This window comes from Caretta caretta, chromosome 10 (assembly GCF_965140235.1).
Source record: "Caretta caretta isolate rCarCar2 chromosome 10, rCarCar1.hap1, whole genome shotgun sequence".
NCBI classification, from domain to species: Eukaryota; Metazoa; Chordata; order Testudines; family Cheloniidae; genus Caretta; species Caretta caretta.
In genome coordinates, this window is record NC_134215.1 from 30,169,987 (window position 1) to 30,192,614 (window position 22,628).

General features: G+C 48.0%; 1 protein-coding gene across 3 annotated transcripts in view; it reads right to left on the bottom strand.

Annotated features, from left to right (window-relative positions):
* The window catches only part of SEC14L5 (SEC14 like lipid binding 5), a 58,825-nt gene that overhangs the window by 28,927 nt on the left and 7,270 nt on the right, over window positions 1–22,628 (bottom strand). For 2 of the 3 annotated variants that reach the window (XM_048866065.2, XM_048866064.2), the window contains exons 2-4: window positions 20,292–20,368; window positions 1,240–1,389; window positions 973–1,104 (exon numbers count right to left, since the gene is read on the bottom strand). In XM_048866065.2, coding sequence (XP_048722022.2) covers window positions 973–1,104; window positions 1,240–1,389; window positions 20,292–20,354 — 345 coding nt within the window. In that variant the 5' untranslated portion in view covers window positions 20,355–20,368. Of the gene's footprint in view, window positions 1–972; window positions 1,105–1,239; window positions 1,390–19,670; window positions 19,720–20,291; window positions 20,369–22,628 lie in introns of those variants that run through there. The other variant, XM_048866066.2, reaches the window with a different exon arrangement.

Below are 22,628 nucleotides of genomic sequence, written 5' to 3' on the forward strand. Positions count from 1 at the left end.
CAGACCCACGGTGACAGCAATGGAAAAACTTGATCCATTATCATTTCCATGAGCACCACACCACACAGATGTTTTTGGGCAGGGGGTTAAGTTATTTGCTTCACTAGGAGCAACAGCCATTGCGAGCGTCTTTGATTTCAAGAAGCTGCACTAACGTACAAGTGCTGACAGGGCAGGTAAGTAACATGATCTGGACTTTTGTTTAGGAAACATGGTGAGGTATCAGATTGCTTCCAGAAATAGATGAAGCTATTTTTAATGGTGATTGAACCCCATGTGGCCCAGATGCACCGATATGGTACAAACACTCGACAAGTAGAACACGCTGGGTGACATCTTCTCAGGCCACAGATAAGCAGCATAAGAACTTTATCTAAATGATCGACACAGGAGCAATCTGGAAGTCCCAGGGACAGAAAGAGCATGACAGGGAAGCCAGGAACTGCGCTCATTTGGGAGCAGTATGAGAATTCAGCTGCCCCAACTACGTCCCCTACCCACCACCTCAACTTCCCATCACAATAAGTCCTTGGGCCTCCTCCCTAAACTGCTAGAATCATGCCAAGGCCAAACCCCAACACTGGCCAGACATCCGTCTTAACTCTAATTCTAAGCCCGGAGAACTAGGGGAACACTTTACATCAAATCTAGAGCCCCACCTTGCTCTCTGATCTCACCCCAGAACCTAATGCTCCAGCCAAGGCAAGGCAACTCCTTCCCCCCAGATGAGCTAGCTGCTGAGCAGTCCCACCTCTGGGAGTGCCTTCAGGTGCCCATCAAAATGGAGCCCCCAATCCAGGTCAACGGGCTTCCAAGTCACATTGGATTATGGCCCAGCATCCACACTCCTCCGAGCGCCCTCACCTGGCTGTTATCCCAAGGCAGAAAGCTTCTGCTACGGTCGCTCAGCTGCTCTGGCTCACCGCATGGTCAAGAGGAAGAGGAAGGCTGCTTGGGAAGAGAGGCACTTACCGAGTAGCTACACGTCTCAAGGACGACAACACGATTTGCAAAAGTCTCGTTGTGAGCCTCAATGAGGAGCGTTCGCTCCTTCCAGTTCACGGTGTTTTTCTGTATGAAAAAGACGTACTCTACCCCAGCAATCTGAGAAGGAAGGAAGAACAAAGCCATACAGGACGTTAGATGTGGGAGCAGAGCGGTCACCACGGCTCAAGACTCTACTGCCCAAAGCAGCAGACACAAGGAAGCCTGGAGACGCTGTGTACATTAGGCTCTCACCTTCTTCAGCAGCCGTGGAGCGTCCACATTCAGTTTGCAGCTCCGTTCGACGATATGAACAGCTCCATCATCGCTCTTGGATTCCTGAAGGATCTCGCTGCCCAGGAAGACAGGGATCTCTGGGCACGTGGGAAAGCGCTTCTCGTAAGCCTAGGAGTCGCAATGAAGAATAAGGCTATGCCTACACTGGAAGTGCTGCAGCTGTGCAGATACTTACTACAGTGACAGAAGGGGCTCTTCTGTTGCTGTCGTAAGTCCACCTCTCCAAGATGTGCTAGCTAAGTCAACCGAGTCTACACCAGGCCTTAGATGAGCTAAACTACATCTCTCAGGGGAGTGATACCTAACTTTGTCGTGTAGACCAGCCCTGAGCCTCAGCCACCAGGCCATTCATAAAGACCTCTGCTGTCAGGCCACAGAGCTACAAAATCCCTTTCATCTCAGAAAAGAGGAGCTAATGCAGAGGGTTAAGTATAGCATGCTGCACAACTGCACACCAATCTTTACTAAAGCAGGGATTAGCTAATCCCTAGGAAGGTTGTAGAATCTGTGTCGTGGGAGGTTTGAGAACAGGATGACAAACACCTGTCAGGGACAGTCTAGATCAGTGGTCCCGAAACTGTGGGGCACAACCCTCTAGAGGGGCACGGAGGAACATTCGGGGGGGAGGGGGCATGCAGCAGGTCCCAGGGGTGGGGAGAGAGCTATGGCCAGTCCCACTCTTCTCCCAGTGCCACCCTTTGCTCCACCCCCGGGCCAGCTCTGGCCCCAGCCCCGGCCCCAGCTCCCATTGCTCTGCCCCAAGCCACAGCTCTGTCCTCATTCCCTCTCCATCTCTAGCCCCAGCTGCTCTGCCGTCAGCCCAAGCTCTTCTGCCAAGGAAGCTTTGGCTGTGCAGTAATGGAGGGGAAGGGCACGGAGCGGACAGTTTCCATTATTGGTAAGGGGGAGGTGGAAAGCGCAACGGGAACATTATGTTAGCTAACGGGGCCCCTCCACGTTATGTGGTAATGTGAGGTATCTGAGAGCCAGGGGATTATTGTGGGTTGGTGGAATGGCGTTCCACCTCTGGAGACCAGAGGTGCAACCCTATAAGGTCAGAAGTAAGACAATTACATTAATTTCCATCCTCTTCCAACCCTCCTTCCTCCCTCTTCCCAATTTTGGGCATGTCCCAAAAGTATTGCCTGACCGAACAGCATTCTGAAGAGGCCAGAACCAGAACAGCTGCAAGTTAGAATTCAAGTGCCTTAGCAGAGCTGTGCATGGCCCCAGCAACACAATAACAGGGGATAAAGAACGAAGTGTTTGTGTGATACTTGCACTACTTTAGCACTGGCTGGAGACAGGTAAATTCAGAAGAATTAAATTCACTCCCTTTGGGCCTCTCTGAGTAAAGTGCCCTAGAAATGCAAGGCTGGAAAGGACCTCAAGAGGTCATCTAGTCCACCCCCAAGCTGAGGTAGGACCAAATAAACCGTGGCCATCCCTGACAGCTGTTTGCCCAACATGTTCTTAAAAACCTCCACCGATGGGGATTCTACAACCGCCCTTGGAAGCCTAGTCCACAGTTCAACTAACCTTTCATAGCAGTGAGCCCCAAACTTTTCACATCACACACACAACCCTTATCCCAAGGGTAAGCCACAGCTGGGGGCAGGTCTGGGGGGTGGGAGCAGGACTGCAGCCTGGAGCCACGGCTGGAGGTGGGGCTGGGACCGGGAGCAGAGCCGCAGCCAGGGGCCACGGCTGAGGCTAGGGGCGGGAGGGGATTGGAGCCAGGGCTCGGTCTGGGGACAGAGTGGAGCTGGGTGGCTCTTCCCTCCCGCCCATGGGGGCTGGCCCAGGCCTTGCCGTGCCAGGCCCCCCTAAGGGGACATGCCCCACCATTTGGGGACAACTACTTTATAGTTAGAATTTTTTTTCCTAATATCCAATCTAAATTGCCCTTGCTGCAGATTAAACCAAATTACTACTTAGCCTGCCTTCAGTGGCCATGGAGAAGAATTGATCACCCTCCTCTGTATAACAGCCTTTAACAAATTTGAAGACTGTTATGAGGTCACCCATGAGTCGTCTTTTCTCAAGACTAAACCTGCCCAGTTTTTTTAACCTTTCCTCACAGGTCAGGTTTTCTAAACCTTTTATTTTTCTTGCCATTTGCCGGACTCTCTCCAACTTGTCCAGATGCTTCTGAAAGTGCGGCACCTAGAACTAGAGACAGAACTCCAGCTCAGGCCACACCAGGGCCGAGCAGAGCGGGACAAGTGCCTCCCGTGTCTTACATGACACCCCAGGATGCTATTACCTTTTTTCCCTTGTACTTTTTTGGGGGGGGGCAACCACATCACATAGTTGACTCTCATTCAATCTGTGATCCCAGGTTCTCTTCAGCAGTACTCCCATCTACCCAGTTATTTGCCATTTGTATGTATGCTTTGGATTTTTCCTTCCTGAGTGTAGTACTTTGCACTTGTATTTATTGAATTTCATCTTGCTCTGTAAATATTCTTAATGCTAGTTTATCAGAAAGGTTCTCCTGAGCTAGGGGCAGGTGCCAGGAGCAAAGAGCGGAGCAGGTGTCAAGAACTAGCTGCCGTTCTTCCTTGGTCCATCTTTATCTTAAGACAAAAGCCTTCAGCAAAACCCAAGGGATCCACCAATTCTATAGGAGTTTGCAGGGGTTTAAACTTGCCATGTGACTGTGCGGCACAAAGGACACCTGAACTGCAGCTGACTGCTAGAGCAGGTCAGTTCATGTTCATCTGCCTTGAGCCTGTAGGCTTGGCTGTCTGAAGCCTTCGCTGAGGCAAGGCTAAACTTTTGACTTCTCTGTCAAGCTAGCTGCTGAAGAGTTGTAGGGCAATTCAGAGCCACATAGGTCAAGGGGGGAGGGGGTGTGTGTGTGTGAGAGAGAGAGAGAGAGAGATGGGCCTGGTGATACTCAAACAGACAATATTTGTAATTTGCAGCCAGGCTTTTGAACCATGCCAGTGCCAGACTGACAGCGCAGCATGTGTCCTTGCCAGCACTTTGGTCACTTTCTAGCTACTGTACCAGTTTCTACCTCCTGTGGCCATGCTCTTAGTCTGCAGAGGTGTGAAGTCATAATAGGGTTTTTGGTATCTTTGCAGGAGTGTTAACAGCATATGTAATATATTATACAAGTCAGAAATGATGAAGGCAGGTGCCAAGTAATACCATACCCTGGTGGCCCAAGGGGTAGCTTGAAGCTTTCATTGGCCCAGTGTTGAGAATCTCATGCCAAGGAATGGCTGGGCTGAACTGCCTGAAGTAACCCTTGCCTAAATGCTCCAGGAAAAATTTGGGGGTGGGGAGGAGGAGGAGGAGGTTGGTTTTTTCCTCCAGGGGACAAGAGGGTGAAGCCAGTGGTCTTGGGACAGTGAAGGTCATGAATTTGGAGAAGGGTGGGGGAAGCAGGGAATGTTAACCCCATCCTCCTCTTCTGTAAGAGAGACTGGTATGCTAACAGTGGCAGGTTTCAGAAAACAGGTAATTAGGGATGCATGCCTAGCTCTGTGACCCTAGAACAAAGTGCAGCATGGAAACCGGATATCTAGGAGCATCCTTTGGCACTGTCTGGCATTGTGAATATTCCAGTGAGGCTTGAAAACCTGTAGCAAATGAAGCTGCTTGAACAGTAAGATGCCTTTGGCCAATAAGACAGTTTATCGTGTTGGTGAGATTAGACTACTGGTGATTAGCCAATAGCTCTGGGAAGCTTTTAAATTTGCTTTAAAACATCCTTTCATCAAAAGAGAATGGCCTTAATGGAAGGCCTTACAGACCTGGGGAGATCTGCAGAGACTAATACAGGATGTGGGGACACGACTTGATGAACATGCTAACAGGCAGAGGGTGAGTTAAGGATGCGAGCTCTGAAGGCCAGAATTCCACGCAGGATAGTCTCTCTTCCTACTCTGGATATTTGAGCTTGCTGACCGCCTGAAATTGATACCATTCCATTCAGAGATCTAAGAGCAGGGGAGCTGGAATGTGTCCTCAGAAGCCTGTGCTATTTTAAGGGCGGGTGCTATTCCTAGCAGCAGGCCACACAAGCATGGGCAGTGGGAAATCAGCCTCCCAGATGCTGCGGGTGTACACACTGCTTTGGTAATTGACAGTCCCCATGCAGGCTGCACTGTGCACATAATGACATCTGAGCTGATCTCCTTTCTGTGGTTGGTTGGCTGAAGGAACTTGCACTTGTGTGTGACACAAGAGAGTCTTCCAAGTCCATCATATTTGCTCTCTATTGACTGGGAGTTCCTGGCAACTTAACCCAGTAGCCCATGTATAGCTGAGTCCAGCCTCCATTTGCACCAACAGCAAAGAAGTCTGAAGGGATCCATGAGACTGGTGCAGGAAGAACCCTTTCCACCTGTGATGGTGCACCCTATAAGGCTTTATAGAAATAAGCTTATGTATATATGACATAACTGGAATATGTTTTATGCTACATATGCCATGTAACATCTCAGTAAAGGTTATGATCTACTGAGTCTATTCATCCTATTTGTATGCATGTATCATTTTTGTATTTGAAGTTATGAATATTGGCTGTGTACTTGTTTGATTTTAAACAGCTTTAGTAAGGCTTTTGGTCAGCTTCTTTAGAAAGGAAGTTGCAAGTTAAGTGCGTCTTGATTGAGCACTTAACGGACAACAGATCTTGGAAGGCTCCAATCCACATAAGAAGCCTACATGAGGACGTTCAAGGACGTCAAAGACATGAGGATGTGAACCATGACTGCTACCTGTAAGTTCTGAGTCATGCATGGACATGCGACTCCAAAAATCCATCCTGTAGCTGGAATTCTACACAGGGGAAGGGAGAAGTATCCACTCACAAGAGACCGTCTATTTAAACCCCTAGGAAACCCCTCCATTTTGTCTTCAGCTGGCTCAAGAGATGGGGGTAGAGAGGCTAAGGATACCTGAAAGAAATTGGAACAAAGGACAGTAACCACAGGAGTGTGAGTGATTGCTGGACCCAGACTAGAAGGAGACTAGTCTGTAAAAGGAAGCTTACTGAACTCTGAGGGTGAGGTTCTATCTGTATTCAGTTTTCTTACTGTATTAGATATAGACTTGAGTGTTCTATTTTATTTTGGTTGGTAATTCACTTCGTTCTGTCCGTTACTACTTGGAACCACTTAAGCCCTACTTTCTGTATTTAATAAAATCACTTTTTACTTATTAATTAACTCAGAGTATGTATTAATACCTGGGGGGGAGGGGACCAGCAGTGCATCTCTCTCTCATCAGTGTTTTAGAGGGCGAACAATTTATAAGCTTTATACAGGGTAAAACAGATTTGTTTGTGGTTTGGACCCTATTGGGAGTTGGGCATCTGAGTGTTAAAGACAGGAACACTTCTTAAGCTGCTTTCAATTAAGCCTACAGCTGTTAGTGGACGTGGTTCAGACCTGGGTCTGGGTTTGCAGCAGGCTAGTGGGTCTGGCTCAAACCAGGCAGGGCACTGAAGTTCCAAGCTGCCAGGGGAAAGCAGGGGCAGAAGTAGTCTTGGCACATCAGCTGGCACTTCCCAAGGGAGTTTCTGTGATCCAACCCGTCACACCATCTTCCTCAGTTTGTCTGCCCTAGGGACCTCAGCAGGAGTCATAAGCCCCTTGTACAGTACATGCTCCTGTTTGTTCATTTATTTACAGTTGCACCCACCACCATACTAGGCACTTTCCATAAAACCTCCTCTCCAAGGAGCTTGTAGGACAGACAGACAAGTAGAGCAACTTGAATGCATATCAGCTTGATTCACAATAAGCAGCATGGCAGTGGGTTATTAGGAGGTACTCAAACACGGACAAAATTCAGGGGAGGCCTTGCAGATAAGCTTGGGGTAGGGGTGTCCCATGCATAGGAGGCAAGGTCTGGAGGTGATGGCATGTGAAGCATTCATGTAGTAAAACTTGACATGGTTAGAGGTTTGTAATGGAGCTAAATTTGGGGGTGGGGAGGGGGAATGGGTTTTGCATGGTGTATTACTCCATTCTCTTCACTTAATGCCTTTCAGCAGAGGATCTTCAAGTGCTTCACAGAACTGAATAGGAATAGAAAAGTTGCCATAAGTTTAAAAAAATTAGAACTTCCACAATTTTAAAAAAAACTTTCCTCTGTAGTGTCGGTAATGCAATCTGCTGCACTGGGCTAGTGCAGGACTGGGTGCTGGGGAGGAAGTGAAACTGATAGTCTAGCTTCACTGTCCAAAGGAAGTCCAAGTCAAGAAAACAACCTGCATTGCCAGGGAAAGCGTACAGTAATGCACAGCATTTGCCTAAATTGAGAGATTGGAGCAGCCCTTCCTTTTCCTTTATTTCCTCAGTTTTACATCTCCTCCTGGAAGTCAGTCCTGGTGTCCTCAATCCTGACTCTCCAAGCTAGGTTACCCTACCACCTCCTAGGAGGCGAGATGGAGTAGGAACTAAACCACTGCTTCCAGCAAAGAGCCCAGACCAGCAGAGGGAGAGCCCAGAGAACACAAGTCACACAGTAACAGGAGGCGGCAAAAGACTGCAAAACATTGCCCAGTGCCAGTTTCTTTCTAGGAAAGGCCCCTGAACATGTGTTTTCTTTCAGGTATCAAGACGACAGACACCTTTCCAGCACATCTATTGGGATGAAGCACTAGTTCACACAAAGGGACACTATCAATTTAGGTCACTGTATAAATCAACCTGTCACTAACTATGTTACCAATACAGATTGTTGGAACGGATCTTAAGATATTCAGTTTACTTTTCACTCCTGATGCTGTTTATTTTTGGTACTTCCCCTAGCATGGGCCTCCTTCAGGGCAGGAGGCATACAGGGCAGCTACGCATATTGCTGCTCGGTCAAGTTCTAAAATAATGAAGTAAGACTAGTCAATTTCATTTTCTTTATAGGCCAAATTTCTTTTCAGCACTAGTGTACTGCCCAAGTACATTATGCAATGCTGCAGGGCAGCCGTTCTCTGCCCAGCTGTTTCCTTGGGAAGGTCAAAGCCATTTTGTTTGGGCCAGAGGTTTGGTAAAAAGCTCATTTTCACAAAGCCTAAAGATAGTCAAATTTGGCCTAAATACAGCCTCTTTAGTAAGAAAAAGGTTGGTTTAATTGCTATGAAATCTAAAAACGTGAAACATCTTAAAGCAAAGGAGACACATTGCTTCTTGAATTCAAGCACAGATCTGGTACCAGGAGTCCACTCTGCAACCTAGAGTAAAGACCACTACTGCTCCGCCTTCCCCACAATGGAATAGGTTACTCCAGTAACAACAAGCTTAGAAACAGCAGCCACTAACTAATGAGTCACTGCTAATGAGTCACTCCTTCCTGTTAGAAGTAGGCACACAGCTCCTATGGAATAACTAAGATAACAGCCCAAACACACATCTTAAATAAGCTTTATCTCCTGGTTTGAAGAAGGATTCCTCTTCTACATGTCAACCTTAAGCTCTCTGCTAATCTTCTCTACACAAACAGCAACTCAAACTACAGTAGGTCGTGGCAGCTGCCTTGGGTCACGTGGAGGAGACATTGGAAAGCTGCACCACAGTGCTCTGGTAAACCCCATAAAGCACTATTGTCCACTCTGGTATCCCTTTCATCACCGCAGAAATACAGGGGTGCGCTGCTAAGCAGAAGCCAAGTGTGAGGCTGAGCCTTCACCCTCAGCAGCTAGACTCACCAGCACATTTCTCCTCCAACAGGCAGTAATCACAACCCTAAAAGGGGAAAGGAGGAAGAGTTTTGACATTAACCAGCAGTTGCCACTCCCCGCCCCCCCAATCACTCCATGGAGTTTAAGATGCAAAACAGAAAAACAGCACAGCCAAACGTAACATTAAGTCCCGTTCAGGTTCCCAGCCATAGTATTAGAACAAGCTAACCTGCTTGCATTTGCCCTTCCAGCTCCTTGCTGCAGTAACTCTTCCCGGAGTTCTTCCAAGGAACAAGCCCCTTGGAGTCATGACTCTGCAGGCACTGGACTAGTCAAGAGCTAAGTTCCTTTTGAGTCTGTAGGCAATCCAACATGATTCAAGTGCGTACAGCAATGAGCGATTCAGTCATCCCATCCCCCTCCTTTCAGAGTGACCCACTTGGGACAAACACTCATTGAGCAAAGCATTGCTCACCTCCAGCTTTCGCTTCCTGCAAATCCTACAGCCTGAATCTGCCAAGGCTCCACACCAGAATCCAGGCCACAGACTGTGGAACTGCCTCTTCCTGCTCCAATCACTTTCCAGGGCTGGCTTATTACCAGATCAGGAGAAAATCCCCGAGCACCTGATCTGAACAGCTGCAGCAGCTGCCTGGGCAACTCCAACCCCTGAATACACCCAATTAGCCAAGTGCCAATCTCACCATAACAGTTAGCAAAAGGACTTTTCCTTAGGCTGCACACAGACCCCTTCCCCTTGAAAGGAGGGTCTACAATGGTTGTCACTTCAGGCCTATCCTGTTCTATGGCCTTGTCTACCTCAGATTATAGCACCAGCTTTTGCACGGCTATACTATCAATGCAGCTTCACTGGTGGTAGCAACTGCGACAGAAGCGGTGCAGACCCCCCCCATCAGTGGCCACCGGTGTTCGCAGCAGTGTAGACCTGCTCTGAGCAGGGGTAGGTAACTCTGTGCTTAGCACACTTGTGGCTGACTGAGTCCTGTCTAGCACTACCAACAGCGGAGCTGCAGCCTCAGTGGGAAATATCAGCACAAACCCTAACATGCACACCGGGCCTAAGTACTACTGTGTTTTTGGAACCAAATTGGGACGCCCACCTGACTGGATACAACCAATATGGCCGAGTTATGCGCACAGCAGCATTTTGCCTCACACCAGTCATGTGTCAGCAATGGTTGAAAGTCCGCACTGCCAAGCGCGTCTCCGTGCGCGACAGCACGATCCGTTCTGCTAGCCCGGACCGGCTCAGCATGCACCACACAGACCACCACCAGCACGTGGAGCAACGTGCTCACAGCCAGAGCAAGAGTGGCCAGCCTGGTTCCATAAGCATGGTTAAGGGGTCCACCAAACAGTGTTATGAACTGGTTACAGTCCCAGACCTAGACACAGGGTTAGCTCCCAGAGGATTAGCCATGTTTACAGCCAGCCATACCATGACAGGTTACAAACTCGGGTCAAGTTATAGTGCTGGGAGAACCTTGGGGGACCCCGAGAGAGTGAAAAAGTGCCACACGAGAGAGATCTCTCTCCAGTAAAGGAAATGACACTCTAAAAACAAAAAAAATCACAATCCTTCTGAAAAGAGGGGGCATTCCCCTCCCTTACACCACCCAAGCTACTCTGTTCCTATCCCTCACCTTCCAGCCTCCATATCCTCCCCCAAACCCTTTCAAAGGATAAAGGTCTAGAGAGAAGGTGCAGGTGACTCAATACAATTCCCCACATCTGGAGTGCCCCTCTCACCTACCCCCTCTCCACAGGATAAGGGAGTAGACGATGCATTCCTGCCTACCCTCTGCCATCCAGTATGCCCCAGAGAATGTGAGCACATGCCCAGGGCATCTGATCTTTACACAACTCCTCCTGCTTCTCCTCTGTGGGTTTCCATAACCCGTCAGGCAAGTGACCTAGAAACAGATTACACAACAGATGTGCCTCAGGAGTCTGGACTGGGATATTTCTGCCTCTAACAGCACGGACGGCCAAGCACCAAAGCAGAGCAAGCAATAAAACACCTCACCAGCATAATTCTGCTGTACATGTGCAGACGTTTCAGCCCAGAACCTGCCGAGTCCTGAGTACTTCCTGCATGCTCTGGAGAGGCAGCGCTCAGAATTAGGTTATCCAGCCTCATACCAGAATATCCTTGAGGGGAACATTATCCTCTCGGCTCATGAAAGGAAACTGAAGGGGATTATACAGTAAGTCAGCACAGTGTTACATAACGATTCCCAGAACAGCTCTGGCTTTCTCCCCATGCCAGTCACTTCTCTAAGGCTAGAGAGAGGCTTCACAAATTCCCCGCTAGTACACATTACCGCTGAAGTGACTGGTTTGGACCTTGCACGTTAGGAGAAAGCTCCTTCAGCAGGCTGGGTAAAACGAGGTGAGGCACCAACCTTCTTGCTTGTTCTCTGCCTGCATTGCCTCCAGCACCATGCTGAAGGAGTCCCCTGCCCACCCAGGCAGCTATTTGTGAAGGAGAGCTGGCAGTCGGGCTCAGAGGAATTGCGCTTGCCTACATCTTACAAATGCTGCTCCAAAGTGGTTCTGTGGTCACGTGGCTCCCACAGTGGGGCAGTCTGCAGACAGTGGCGTGAAAGAACAACAGGCCCAAGTGCACAGATCGAGATGGGAGAAAATGGAGGACAAATCACTGCACGTAAAACCCAGTTAGGGGTCTAGCAAGCGCATGAAGGCTCATCCACATTGGAAAAATTACCTCGCATTACAACATAACCTGGAGGGGCCCCACTAGCTAACATGATGTGAAGCACTCAGCGTAGACAGAGACCGCTGTGTCATGCGAATGGGCTGTGAACAGTAGGGTTCACCTTAGAGCCAACCGAGACCAGCTGACACCACATCAAAACACAACGTATCCCTTCCTACGCGGAGTCACATTTACCATTGTGCAAATTACCATGACTCCTCAAGGTTGTGTTCTAGCTCAATGCAATCCTCCACTGCAGAGGAACCTGGGGGGGGGGGGAGGGAAAGAGGGGAGAGAAGGTATGTCGTCAAGTTTGGGGCTGAAAAGCTCCAAAGCAGCATCTCCCCCCCCCCCCCCCAGAGGAGAGGAGGGGTGTTGCATTGCTCTTTAGTAGCCACTTCTAGCTGGTGCGGGGAGGCAGGGTGGGGGAAGAGACATTTTGACTGACTCTAGAAAGAGCTGTGACCCTCCCTCATGGAACAAACTGCCTAGGGAGGTGGTGGAAGCTCCTTCACTGGAGGTTTTCAAAAGGAGGCTGGACAGCCACCTCTCTTGGATGGTTCAGCCACAACAAATCCTGCATCTTGGCAGGCCGTTAAACAAGATGACCTGTATGGTCCCTTCTAACCCTATGGTTCAGATGTTGTGTCAACCACCATCCAAGGCTCAAAGAGAGAGTGGACTGTAGCCAGCAGTCCTTTCTGTGTCTGGTTAAGCCAGGCCAGCACTTAGGGAGACCCTGTGCGATGAGACATGGCAGCTCAGGCTCTAGGGTTGGTCTCCTAGGCTAACCAAGGGCCATGTGTGTCCAGCAGATAGAATAAAGAATCTTCATGATATTCATCATAAGAGAACTCTCTTATCTACCCAAGGGTAACACAAGAGATAACGTGGGTGGGGTTGGGGGTGGAGGGAAGGTATGGAGGAGTCAGGACTCCACCAAGGGAAAAGCCCCTCCAGAAACATGCAAAGCAGTTATGGAGACAGGTGAGAGCCTTCTGCGACTGAGCAAATTACTTCCACTCCAGCCCAGAGACTGCCAGTAAGAGATCCACTGGACTCCAGAGCTATAAACACTGATCTAGTGTTAGTGCCTTCTGGACAGGAGCCAATGATCTGCCTCATTCCTGCAGACTCGGTGAAAGGAACGATTCAGTTAGCTCCAGCTGCATTATTACAATGCATCCACAACTGGGCAACACAGCAGACCTTCCAGGACCATGACATGCACTGTAGCTGGATGCCACTTATCCTGGAAATCACTGTCCTGCTCCATCTCCCACCCGACAGGAAACACCATTCTAGTCAGGCTATTCTGCTACAGTATTCGCCTTCATTTGTTACCTAAATACAAACCTACTGAAGGTCATCTTGATGCCAACAGGCAGAGGACACAGGGGGTGCAGCACCTAAGGTTGTACAGGGACACCCATGGTCAGATATCTGCATAACAGTTCACTAAAGAGCAGCATGAGAGGTCTCCATCAAGAGCCAGTAGCCCACTGCTCATCATAACCATTGTGAAATATATGTACAGATAATATTTAAGGAGTTTAGAGGAGAAAAATGATGCTCTTAAGGTCTTGGCATTAAGGCAGGACCCCAGCAGGTGACATAGCTTGGAGATGTTCCCTTCAGGCAGGAGGTAGCTGAAACCCATCTCTCCGTCTGGCCATTTGTGCATGATATGTCTATTTGCATACTGAATACAGGTACACAAGGACAGACTGCAAAAATCAACAGGGTAAAAAACCGCAGGGGATATCCTGTGTATGAATAAAGACAAAGGGCTGGGCTGGTATATCCTGAAGTGCACAGAGATACACAGAATCCTTCACCAAGGAGGTAAACTGACAGCATACAGGGGATGTTTCGTAAGAGAAGGGTCACAGTCAGCTGGCTGTAAAGCACTGCAAAGATTCTGGGCAAGCAATACCGGGTTAGACAGGAGAGTATCTTGTTAATTAACTCTTGGCTCTAAAATGCAGGTTATGATTTTATTTTGTATGTAGCCATTTGTTTCCAACACTTCTACTTGCTGCTACTTGAATCTGAGCTTTGTTAAACTAATACTGGATTTCACTATAGACAGATGTGAGTTAAGGAGAGCAGTGATCTGAAGTGGACCTGGTAAGCTGGGATGTACTGGTCCTTTGGGAGCAGCAAATCTGTGAATACCACGAGTGCCCAGGGGCTAGACACTCCAGGGAGAAGCTCACAGGGCTTGAATGTGCCCATTGCTAACCTAGAGGGGAGTGCGTGTGTTGCACCTGGCTGGTGGAGTGGGGGAGCTGAATGCCAGGCACAGACAAGGCTTCCTCGCACTAAGGGTGGGCAGTAGTGAGGTGCCTCCCTAACCCTGGGTACCCCCAGGAAGCACCACACAGATCCAGACATGATCAACCACCAGGATATGTTGGACTCTGCAAACAACCCTTTAGCAGTGGGGCCAGAAGCCACACTCCACTCAGGAACGATCGCTAATTGGACACATTTCCCTTGTCCCACTTTGGGGAAAGTCTGGTACCCTGGAGAAGGAAGGTAGTGAAGCAAAGCATCCAGGGGCAGCAGGGCTCTTGGGGAGAGGAGCTGAGCAGGCCAGATGTACCACTGGACACATACAGACCCATGAAAAGTTTGATCCAAGTTATTACAAATAAAATGCACAAGGGTGTGATGCACGTGCACTTCCCTGCAAGACAGGACAGTTTCAACCAGTCATTTCCAGAAGCTGCAGTGGGAATTCAAGTAGGCAGGACATAACCCAGATTGGAATTTGGCCAGGACACTCTGGTTAACAGACTTACACTCTTACCGAAAGTGCTCTGCCTGAAATATGTAACACCCACAAGTGCCCAGGGTCCTCAACTTTACTTTGTCAATTGAGATCTTCATGGCAGGGACCATCTTCTCTTTATACACAATGTATCTAGTATAGTGGGGCCCAAGCAGGTTTTTAGGCACTACTGGAATACAAATAATAAGGACATCTCCAACAGCACAGTGCCCCCTAACACCATGCCAGGGCATTGATTCAGTACTGATAAAAGTACAAGTCCACTGAAAAACTAACACCCTGCTCTGGTGACCCTTAGAGCTTTCCCATCCAGGTCCTGACCTACAATGACCCTGCTCAGCTTGAGATCACATCATTACAGTACATGGTGATGTGTCTGCAAGCAAGAAGAGAGAGGATGACTGAAGGAAGAGTCTAGGGCCTGAAACACACTGTATGGACTCCTTCAGTGAAAGGAAACTTACATGAATTCTAGGGCAGAGCCACCCAAAAGGAATGTAGTTCTGGGGTCAGTCGCTCCCAACTATTCAAGTGAAATAATTCCAAGCCAACAGGGGTCTCAGCCCCAACACTGCCTCAGTACCACATACTGAGCATCAACAACAGAAGGCAGTTAAGGGAAAGAATTTTTTGATGTTCCCAAAAATACACATATTAAAGTCCAGAGTAAACAAATGCAACCAGCAGCTGTTTCAGAGCCTTGGATGAATCAAATAGCTGCTCTCATTTGCTCTCAGCAGCAAAGAGCATTTATCCAACACTTCATATTCAGTACGTGAGAACCATCCCACACCACCAGCTAGAGAGGAATGCATCAGAGGCGGTCTGCTCAGGCTGATGCTGCTCACTCTCCCTCTGTGTAATAATGGAGGGGGTACAGAAACTGGACAAGCAAAGGCAGCTAAGACAGCGTGTCTAACCAGGGCTGACATTTTTGGTATCTGTCCAATGACAGTAACCTGGGCATTAGGATGTCATGCTGTTCGTACTGCATCAGCACAACATGGTACTGTGGCCTCAAACCATCAGGTCACACTGAAGCATGTTGTAAAACAGCAGGACTTTTGTGGGCTCTGAAAAGTATCTCGAGACCTGTTCGCTTCTGCCAGTCACATTAAGGATAATCCAGGAACTAACAGGGCAGGCTGGAAAGTGGAAGAGGAGACATCTTCCTATAAAAATATCTGATATGGACCATTGCTGGACACAGGTATCCAAGTAAAAAGACCATTGCCTTCTGAGTGCAGACCAATTTCTATAGTTTTAATTATTCCATTAAAGTAAGACTTGGTTTCCCATAGTAATATCCATTTTGTAAGTACTGCACTGATCTATACTAGGCAATTTCATGGGCCATGTATGTGTTGCTCAGCTCCCGTCAGTGTACAGGGACAGTTATTTTGAAACCCTTTTTCCGCCTCTTGCTCATCTCAGATACTCTGGGCTAGCGTCAGCCAGAAATGCCATGTCAGTCACACTCTGAAAACTGCGTCACTCTCTAGGTCACGGCAGCTCCTAAGGAGCCTCGGAGCAGTGGGCACGCAGTCTGCTCGCTGCCAAGTGCCATTGTGCGTCAGTCGCAAAACATTCAAGGGCAGAGTGGGTAACATGCACCTGCAGGCCAGTGCCTCTCCAGCACTTCTTCAGTTACAGAGATGCTGTACTCAGAGCTCCATCCAATCTCTTCGGCTGCTCTGCAAAGCTCTCTCCCATCTGCTGCAGCATTCCAGCTGCTCAGACAGAGATTGCTCTCCTTGCTCAGGGGGAATACTCTCCTGCTAACAGGATCCAAGCGTGAAAATGGAGGCTGCAGAAGCGTGTGTAACATACCTTTTTGTTACAATTCTGATTCTGCCGGTCTGGGATATAATCTAGACTTGCACTTTTAACCTGTTAGGGACTCCTCAAACTTTATACTAGGATGCATCAATATCGTAAACTTTATAAAACACTGGACTGCAGTTGACCTAGATACCCTTCCTGTCTGCATGTCTTGTCATATAGACAATATAAGCCATTGTTGTATCCATATGGGGTGGATTGAGGGATCCATGGATCCTATGGATGGATGCACTGAACCTGTCATTCTATTGCAAACTAACCCATTAAACTAACATGGCATTCCCTAGTCACCACCACGCTTGCATGTTATACCCCTTTCTCTCACCCTTTATCTTATTGAGTTAGATTGTAAGCTCTTAAGACGGTCTTACTATGCATCTCTACAGCACCTGGCACAAGACAAATGAGCTGTCGGGTCAGACAGAGGACTGTACGTACCTTTCAACAACCGTGGCGGCGATCAGGGAAGGCATAATACAGAAGAGTTTAAAGAAACAGTCAGTCAATCTGTTTACACCCCAATATGTACCTCCCTTAAATAGGACCTGAAGCACATACGAAGCTATTTAAAAATCTACGCTCCACAACAGAATACACGTGGGCACCGAGGAGTTACAAATCAAAGCCAGACACATCCCATTATCATTATTGTTATTTACTCTGGTTGAGTCCTTTAGGCACTGCTGGGATTGGGGCCCTATTGTGCTAAGTGCGGTCCATACACTCCCTACCCCACAACACTCACAGCCTGAATAGACCGGTAGTACTATCATCCCCATTTTACAGATGGGGAACTGAGGCAGAGAGATGTGAAGTCCAAGGTCACATAGGGGATCTGTCATAGAACTAGGAGTTGAACTCAGGTCCCCTGCTTCCAAATCGAATGCCTCAAGCACAAGATCATCCTTCACCCACCATGAAGCGCTGTACTGAATCATTGCACTCCAGAAAACATGCCCATAGCATTTTGGGGCATCCCAATACCGAAGAGGATGAAAATGCTTGGCTTATGGGGACGCGTAAGTATGAGCATAAGTGATGGCAAAGTCGTTTGCTGAAGAGCGAGCTTGTTTCATTTTACTCCCACTCTCCATGCGTAACTGCCACCCAGTGACAGTTAAGCACTCTGCATCTGTGTGAAATGCTCACTGCCTCCCACGCTAGTGGAACATTCCATTTAAATCCGTCTAATAAGATAATTGACACTGCACCGTGACTGATCCGCTGTCACTAGATTCAAACATCAGCGTCTCTAGAATCTTTGTGACTTCAGCCTTCACAGTAACAGCATGTTATGCCTGGCGGAGTGAGGACGCTGGGCCTCAGGAGATCCGAGTTGCACTCCTGGCTCTGCCACAGACTCCCTGTGGTAGACAAGGCCACACAGAGTAAGGGCCTCACATGGGCTGCGTGACCTTGGACAAGTAACTTCATCTCTGTGCCTCAAATTTTCCCCATCTGTAAAATGTACCTAATACCTTTACAGAGGTGACACAAGGTTTAGTTAATTAGGCATATAAAGGACTAAATGTCACTTTTCGTTCCCAAAGTCTTCAAACCCCAGGGAGCTAGCAGTTGTGTCAAGTAGAAAGCATCCTGAAACCAGAGCAAATAGACCCATCAAGCAGGGCTTTGGAGCGGAGCCCAGAGCTGGAGAGTGGAGCAGCTCCGGAGCAGTGGAGCTGCAGGTTTTTGCCTGGAGCTGGAGCAGAGCCGGAGCACAGCTCTAAAGCCCTGCCATCAAGCCCTAGCCTGCAGAAGTTCTGCTAACAAGCTTACAATGGATTTGTCTCAAGGCAAATGTCCTGTATTAGCAGGCAACCTATTGACTAGCATCTGGCATCAGGGCAATCCTGCTAAGTTAGACTGTGATGGTGCTGAGAAGCAGACGTACATCTGGCATGTTAGTGCTATTTGCACATCTCTTTGTAATGACCATCGCTGTATTGTTTTAACAAGGGCTGCACAGAGTCAGCATGGTGGGGAAGATGCTTGCTCTGGTAGGAGCTTTCTGCAACATGCTTTGTTAGCCTGGGATATGTTTTACCAATTTCCATAGCACACACGGCCCTGGCGTTCAGTTCACAAGTTAGCAAGGACAGAAAGCCAATGAAAAGAATCAGTCCAACATTGAACAAAAGAGGGCCTTACGCTTTGCCTTTCACACTAGGCTGGTTGTGAAGGAGCCTCAAGGGGACTGGATTCCTCTCAGTTTAGAAAGCACCACCATAATGGTGCATTCAAAATTTGGGAGCCAATTGCAAGAGCCTGCCAGCCAGTCTTATTCCACCTCGTCAAAGCAGTTGAGAGGCTGTTTCGGATAACCAGGTCCCAGACCAGTCATATAGTAATATACCAGCTGTACATTAGGAAAGGCACCAGGGGCCACTGCTGTCATGCAGTAATCTAGAAGTAGCAATGGGGCCAACAGAATCCAAGGCTGAAAACCATTCTAGGGAATGGTGCATACATCCTCCATCCATGGACACACTCCAAACCATTCATCTAAATGTTTCCCCCTTTACTCACCATCTGTGTCAGCCACTAGGAAAAGCTAGAGTCCTAGTTCAGTAGAAAGGGCTCATGGAACATACTGGGAATGTTCCAACCCAAAAAGGCTCAGTCTCCCCAAGCAGCTACACAGCCACTGAACAAGATGCGACAAAGATGAACTCATATGTGGGCCTCTGGGCTGAATGACCAGCTGCCCGGTGCTTCCCTCTGAAGTCTGCCAGAGCAAGGTGCAAGCCCACCCAAGGGCTATTCAGCTCACTCCTTAGAGATCTGTAGCTGAGTCAGAAATATCACATTAGGAGTAGCAGCAAAAATCGCCCAGTTATAGAACCAGAGCCCTTACCTTTATCCACCACGATGGGGATAGCATCACATAAGGCTGATTGATAAATTTTGTAGTTCAAAAAAGGCCAAAATTTCAATGGAAAAAAGGGGAAATTTGTTTTTGAAGAGATTCCCCTCCCCCTACTTTTTAACCAGCTCTAATCACACTTACCTACATAGTCTCTGTCCCATGCACACGTCTCACGCCAGATTGAGAAGGATCATTGAAACCTATAGAATCACCTCATTGCCACTTTATTAATAATATTCCCTCACCTTGGGAGTTTAAGCAAAATGGTATTTTGGGAGGCTGGGAATATCCAAAGATGGTTCCTTAAACCAAGCCCTAACCAAGCGCAGCTGGCTGCTTGCCCGCACTTTCACAGGCATGGATAGCCTTTACCAACAACAGTCCCACTAGCTTTAAGAATCAGCTGCGAAGGATGCAGCTCTATCTTACAGATGGCTGCTCAGGGACCCATGCGTCAGAGAAGCAAACAGGGTAAAAAAAAAAAAAAAAAAAAAATACTAACCAGCACAAATGGCATGATTTTTCCTGTCCTTCTGACACTGTTCTCATGCCTATGGGCAAGAAATAAACTAATGAACTAATTTTACTAGATTAAAAGAATACTTAGATTGAAGCAGATTTTGATTATTTCTGAAGTATGGCAGTGAACGTAGCAGATTGAAATGGAAGGAAGAAATCTGTGCCCCGAACTCATCCTAAAGAAAGTTCCTCTAAAAATCGGTGGTGCCCAACCTTATTGCACAGGAAGGCGCCATAAACCTAAGCACACCTTTGTGTGGGCCAAACCGATTCTACATATTTTAATAAGACAGAATGTTACCCGTATTGATTTATATTTTATGTATTTATATAGAAACAACCTATCTACAGTATTGTCTATTTAGGCACTTGTGTAAGCTAAAATGATGTAAACATTACAAAACGCTAATGAATCGACCATTAGTATATTGTGTTGAAGCAGGCCGCAGGCCTTATGAAACGCTCTGGTGGGCTATGTACGGCCCGTGGACCCTGCTCTAAATAACTCATGATCTCACACCGGAGCCCTAACACCTGACGATGCCAGACGTTGCTGTCGAGAGTTCAGCTGTAGGAGAAGAGGTAGAAGTGCAACATCACTCACCGCCATGACGAGCTCAAAAGGGTATTTGTAGACTCGAACAGGGGACTGGTACTTCTGCACCATTTTTAACCGCACATCTGCAATGGGAAGGGAATAGTGGCTTTTAGATTTTTACCCTGAACACAAAAACTCTAATAAGCATCATCATATATTTTGCACTTTTTATCACTAGACCTTAAAGTGCTGTGCAAAAGGAGGTCAGTATCATTATCCCCATTTTACAGATAGGGAAACTGAGCCACGGAGGGGTGAAGTAATTTGCCTAAGGGTCACCCAGCAGGCCAGCAGCACTGTCAGGAATAGCACCCAGGTCTCCCTCGTCCCAGTGTAATGCTGTACCCACTAGGCTACACTGTCTTGCATATAAGCAGTGCACGTTTCTGTGTCACAACACCATTGCCGTGAATCCCACTTAGAGCTTAAATGCAACTTACAACAGCAACAGACGTTCAGAGCATGAAACAGATTGCTAGGTCAAAGAGCTGCTTGACCATACCTGGGAGAGCGAGACCCTTGGGCGGCTCACCAAGCCTGAATTCCAAATTGTGTCTTCTACCCGCTGTCTCATACCACCACACAAATCCACGGTGTTGGAACAGTTACACCTGCATCTCCTTGTCTGGCACATGGGATTTAAAACATCTCTTAACCCACCTGATTAAGAGAGCCAAAGGAGGCAGAGTGCTCACAAAACCTGCCCACCACTTAACCAGGAATCGCACCCCACTGACAAGTGACAACGCCAACTGCTCACAGTGGAATGAAGGAAAACAACTGCCTCCCTCGGTTACAAGCAGTACAGACCTCAGCACTTCCTTTATCCAAGCCACCCATCAGAATTCCTCCGCTGCCTCCTTCGCTGGGGTTTTAACCTTCAAACACATGCCAGTAACAAGTATCCTGAGAGAATATATACACCCTTAGAAAAAGCTTGTTACGTGGCTTTCTGCATGTGTGTCCCATGAATACCAAGTGTCTGAGAATGCTAGGAACACAGAAGACAGGCTCTGGGTCTGAGAATCCACGCAGCTCCTACCCCACTCAAATTCCAGTGCCGAGCAGACACTGAAAGTACTGTCACTCAGCACGGAACTCAACAGCTAGGACACAGAACTAACCCCTGCTTTAAGCTGAGGATTAGAGGTGAAACAGAGCTAAAAGGTTCTAAGCAGCAATACACCCACCAGCTTCAGGAAGATTTCAACAAGAAAGCCACTTTACCCTCTCACAGGGAAAGGTCTAAGCATCTCAATATTAGGAGGGGGTGGGGTGGGGATTTGCAAAGAGAACAGCCTATCACAGTTCAGAAGTTTGGGGATAGCTCGTAGTAGAAGAGTCTCAAGTTCAGCCAGAGACACACTTAACTCTTTCAATCCATACGACAGGTTCAGGGCTCAATGGATCTTAGAGAAACTGCATCAGCACTGAAATTGAATAGCGGCAGGCCCAACAGTGTGGAGAGACACCATCACCAGGGCACCCGACACCAGCAAAAAGCAAACAGGGTGAGAGCAAATAAGCACTCAGAAAGCCAGGCTGGTATCATGTAACAGGTACCCGAGCCAAGAGGAGCACTGGGCACCTTGTGCCGTAAGGCTGTAATTTGATTATGTAGCTATGGTACCTGGCCTGTGCAGGGACCTTCTGGGTAAGCGCTAACATAGTGGAAGAACCCTAACAGCCAAAGGTATTCAGCCGTGATCTGGTTAGCACTCGCTGACCTGGCTCCCATATATGAAATCCATGCCCTCTCTCTACAGGGGGGCAACGAGTCCTGCACAGAGAAAGCAGCAACCTAGAAAACAGCAGTCAGTCTTAATCTGTGTCCACACTAGAGAAATGAGCCACTGCTAACTGAACCTGCAGAATGGCAGCAGCATAAGGTCCAACGAGGCAGCAGAACAGTCGCCATGCTGGTTTAGGAACAGTTTTGTTTCGCCCGTACTTGCGCTGCACCACACTGTTACAGAGTTACCGCCCCGCTGGGTGCCTATTCCACACTTCCCAGCCAAATTCCCTGTAACAGTGGCTTGAGAAAGAGTTTGAAAGGTCTAGGAGTCAAGAGGGGCTGTGGGAGAAAATATCAAACTCAAAATGCCCCAGAAAATTCCCCATCATTCCCAGGGAAAAGGTGCTGGCACAATTTCCATTTTCAGAAAAGCTTTAGGAATTCAGGATAAATGCCCCTCTTTCACACAGCCAGAATGGCTTCTGCCAAAGCTTCTAAACAGCACTCATGAGACACTGAAGGTAGCCGTGGAATGTACCTGCTGAGTACCTGAGATAGAGACTAGCAGTTGAGGAATTTCGTGCTACATCATACATAAAACTCCCCCC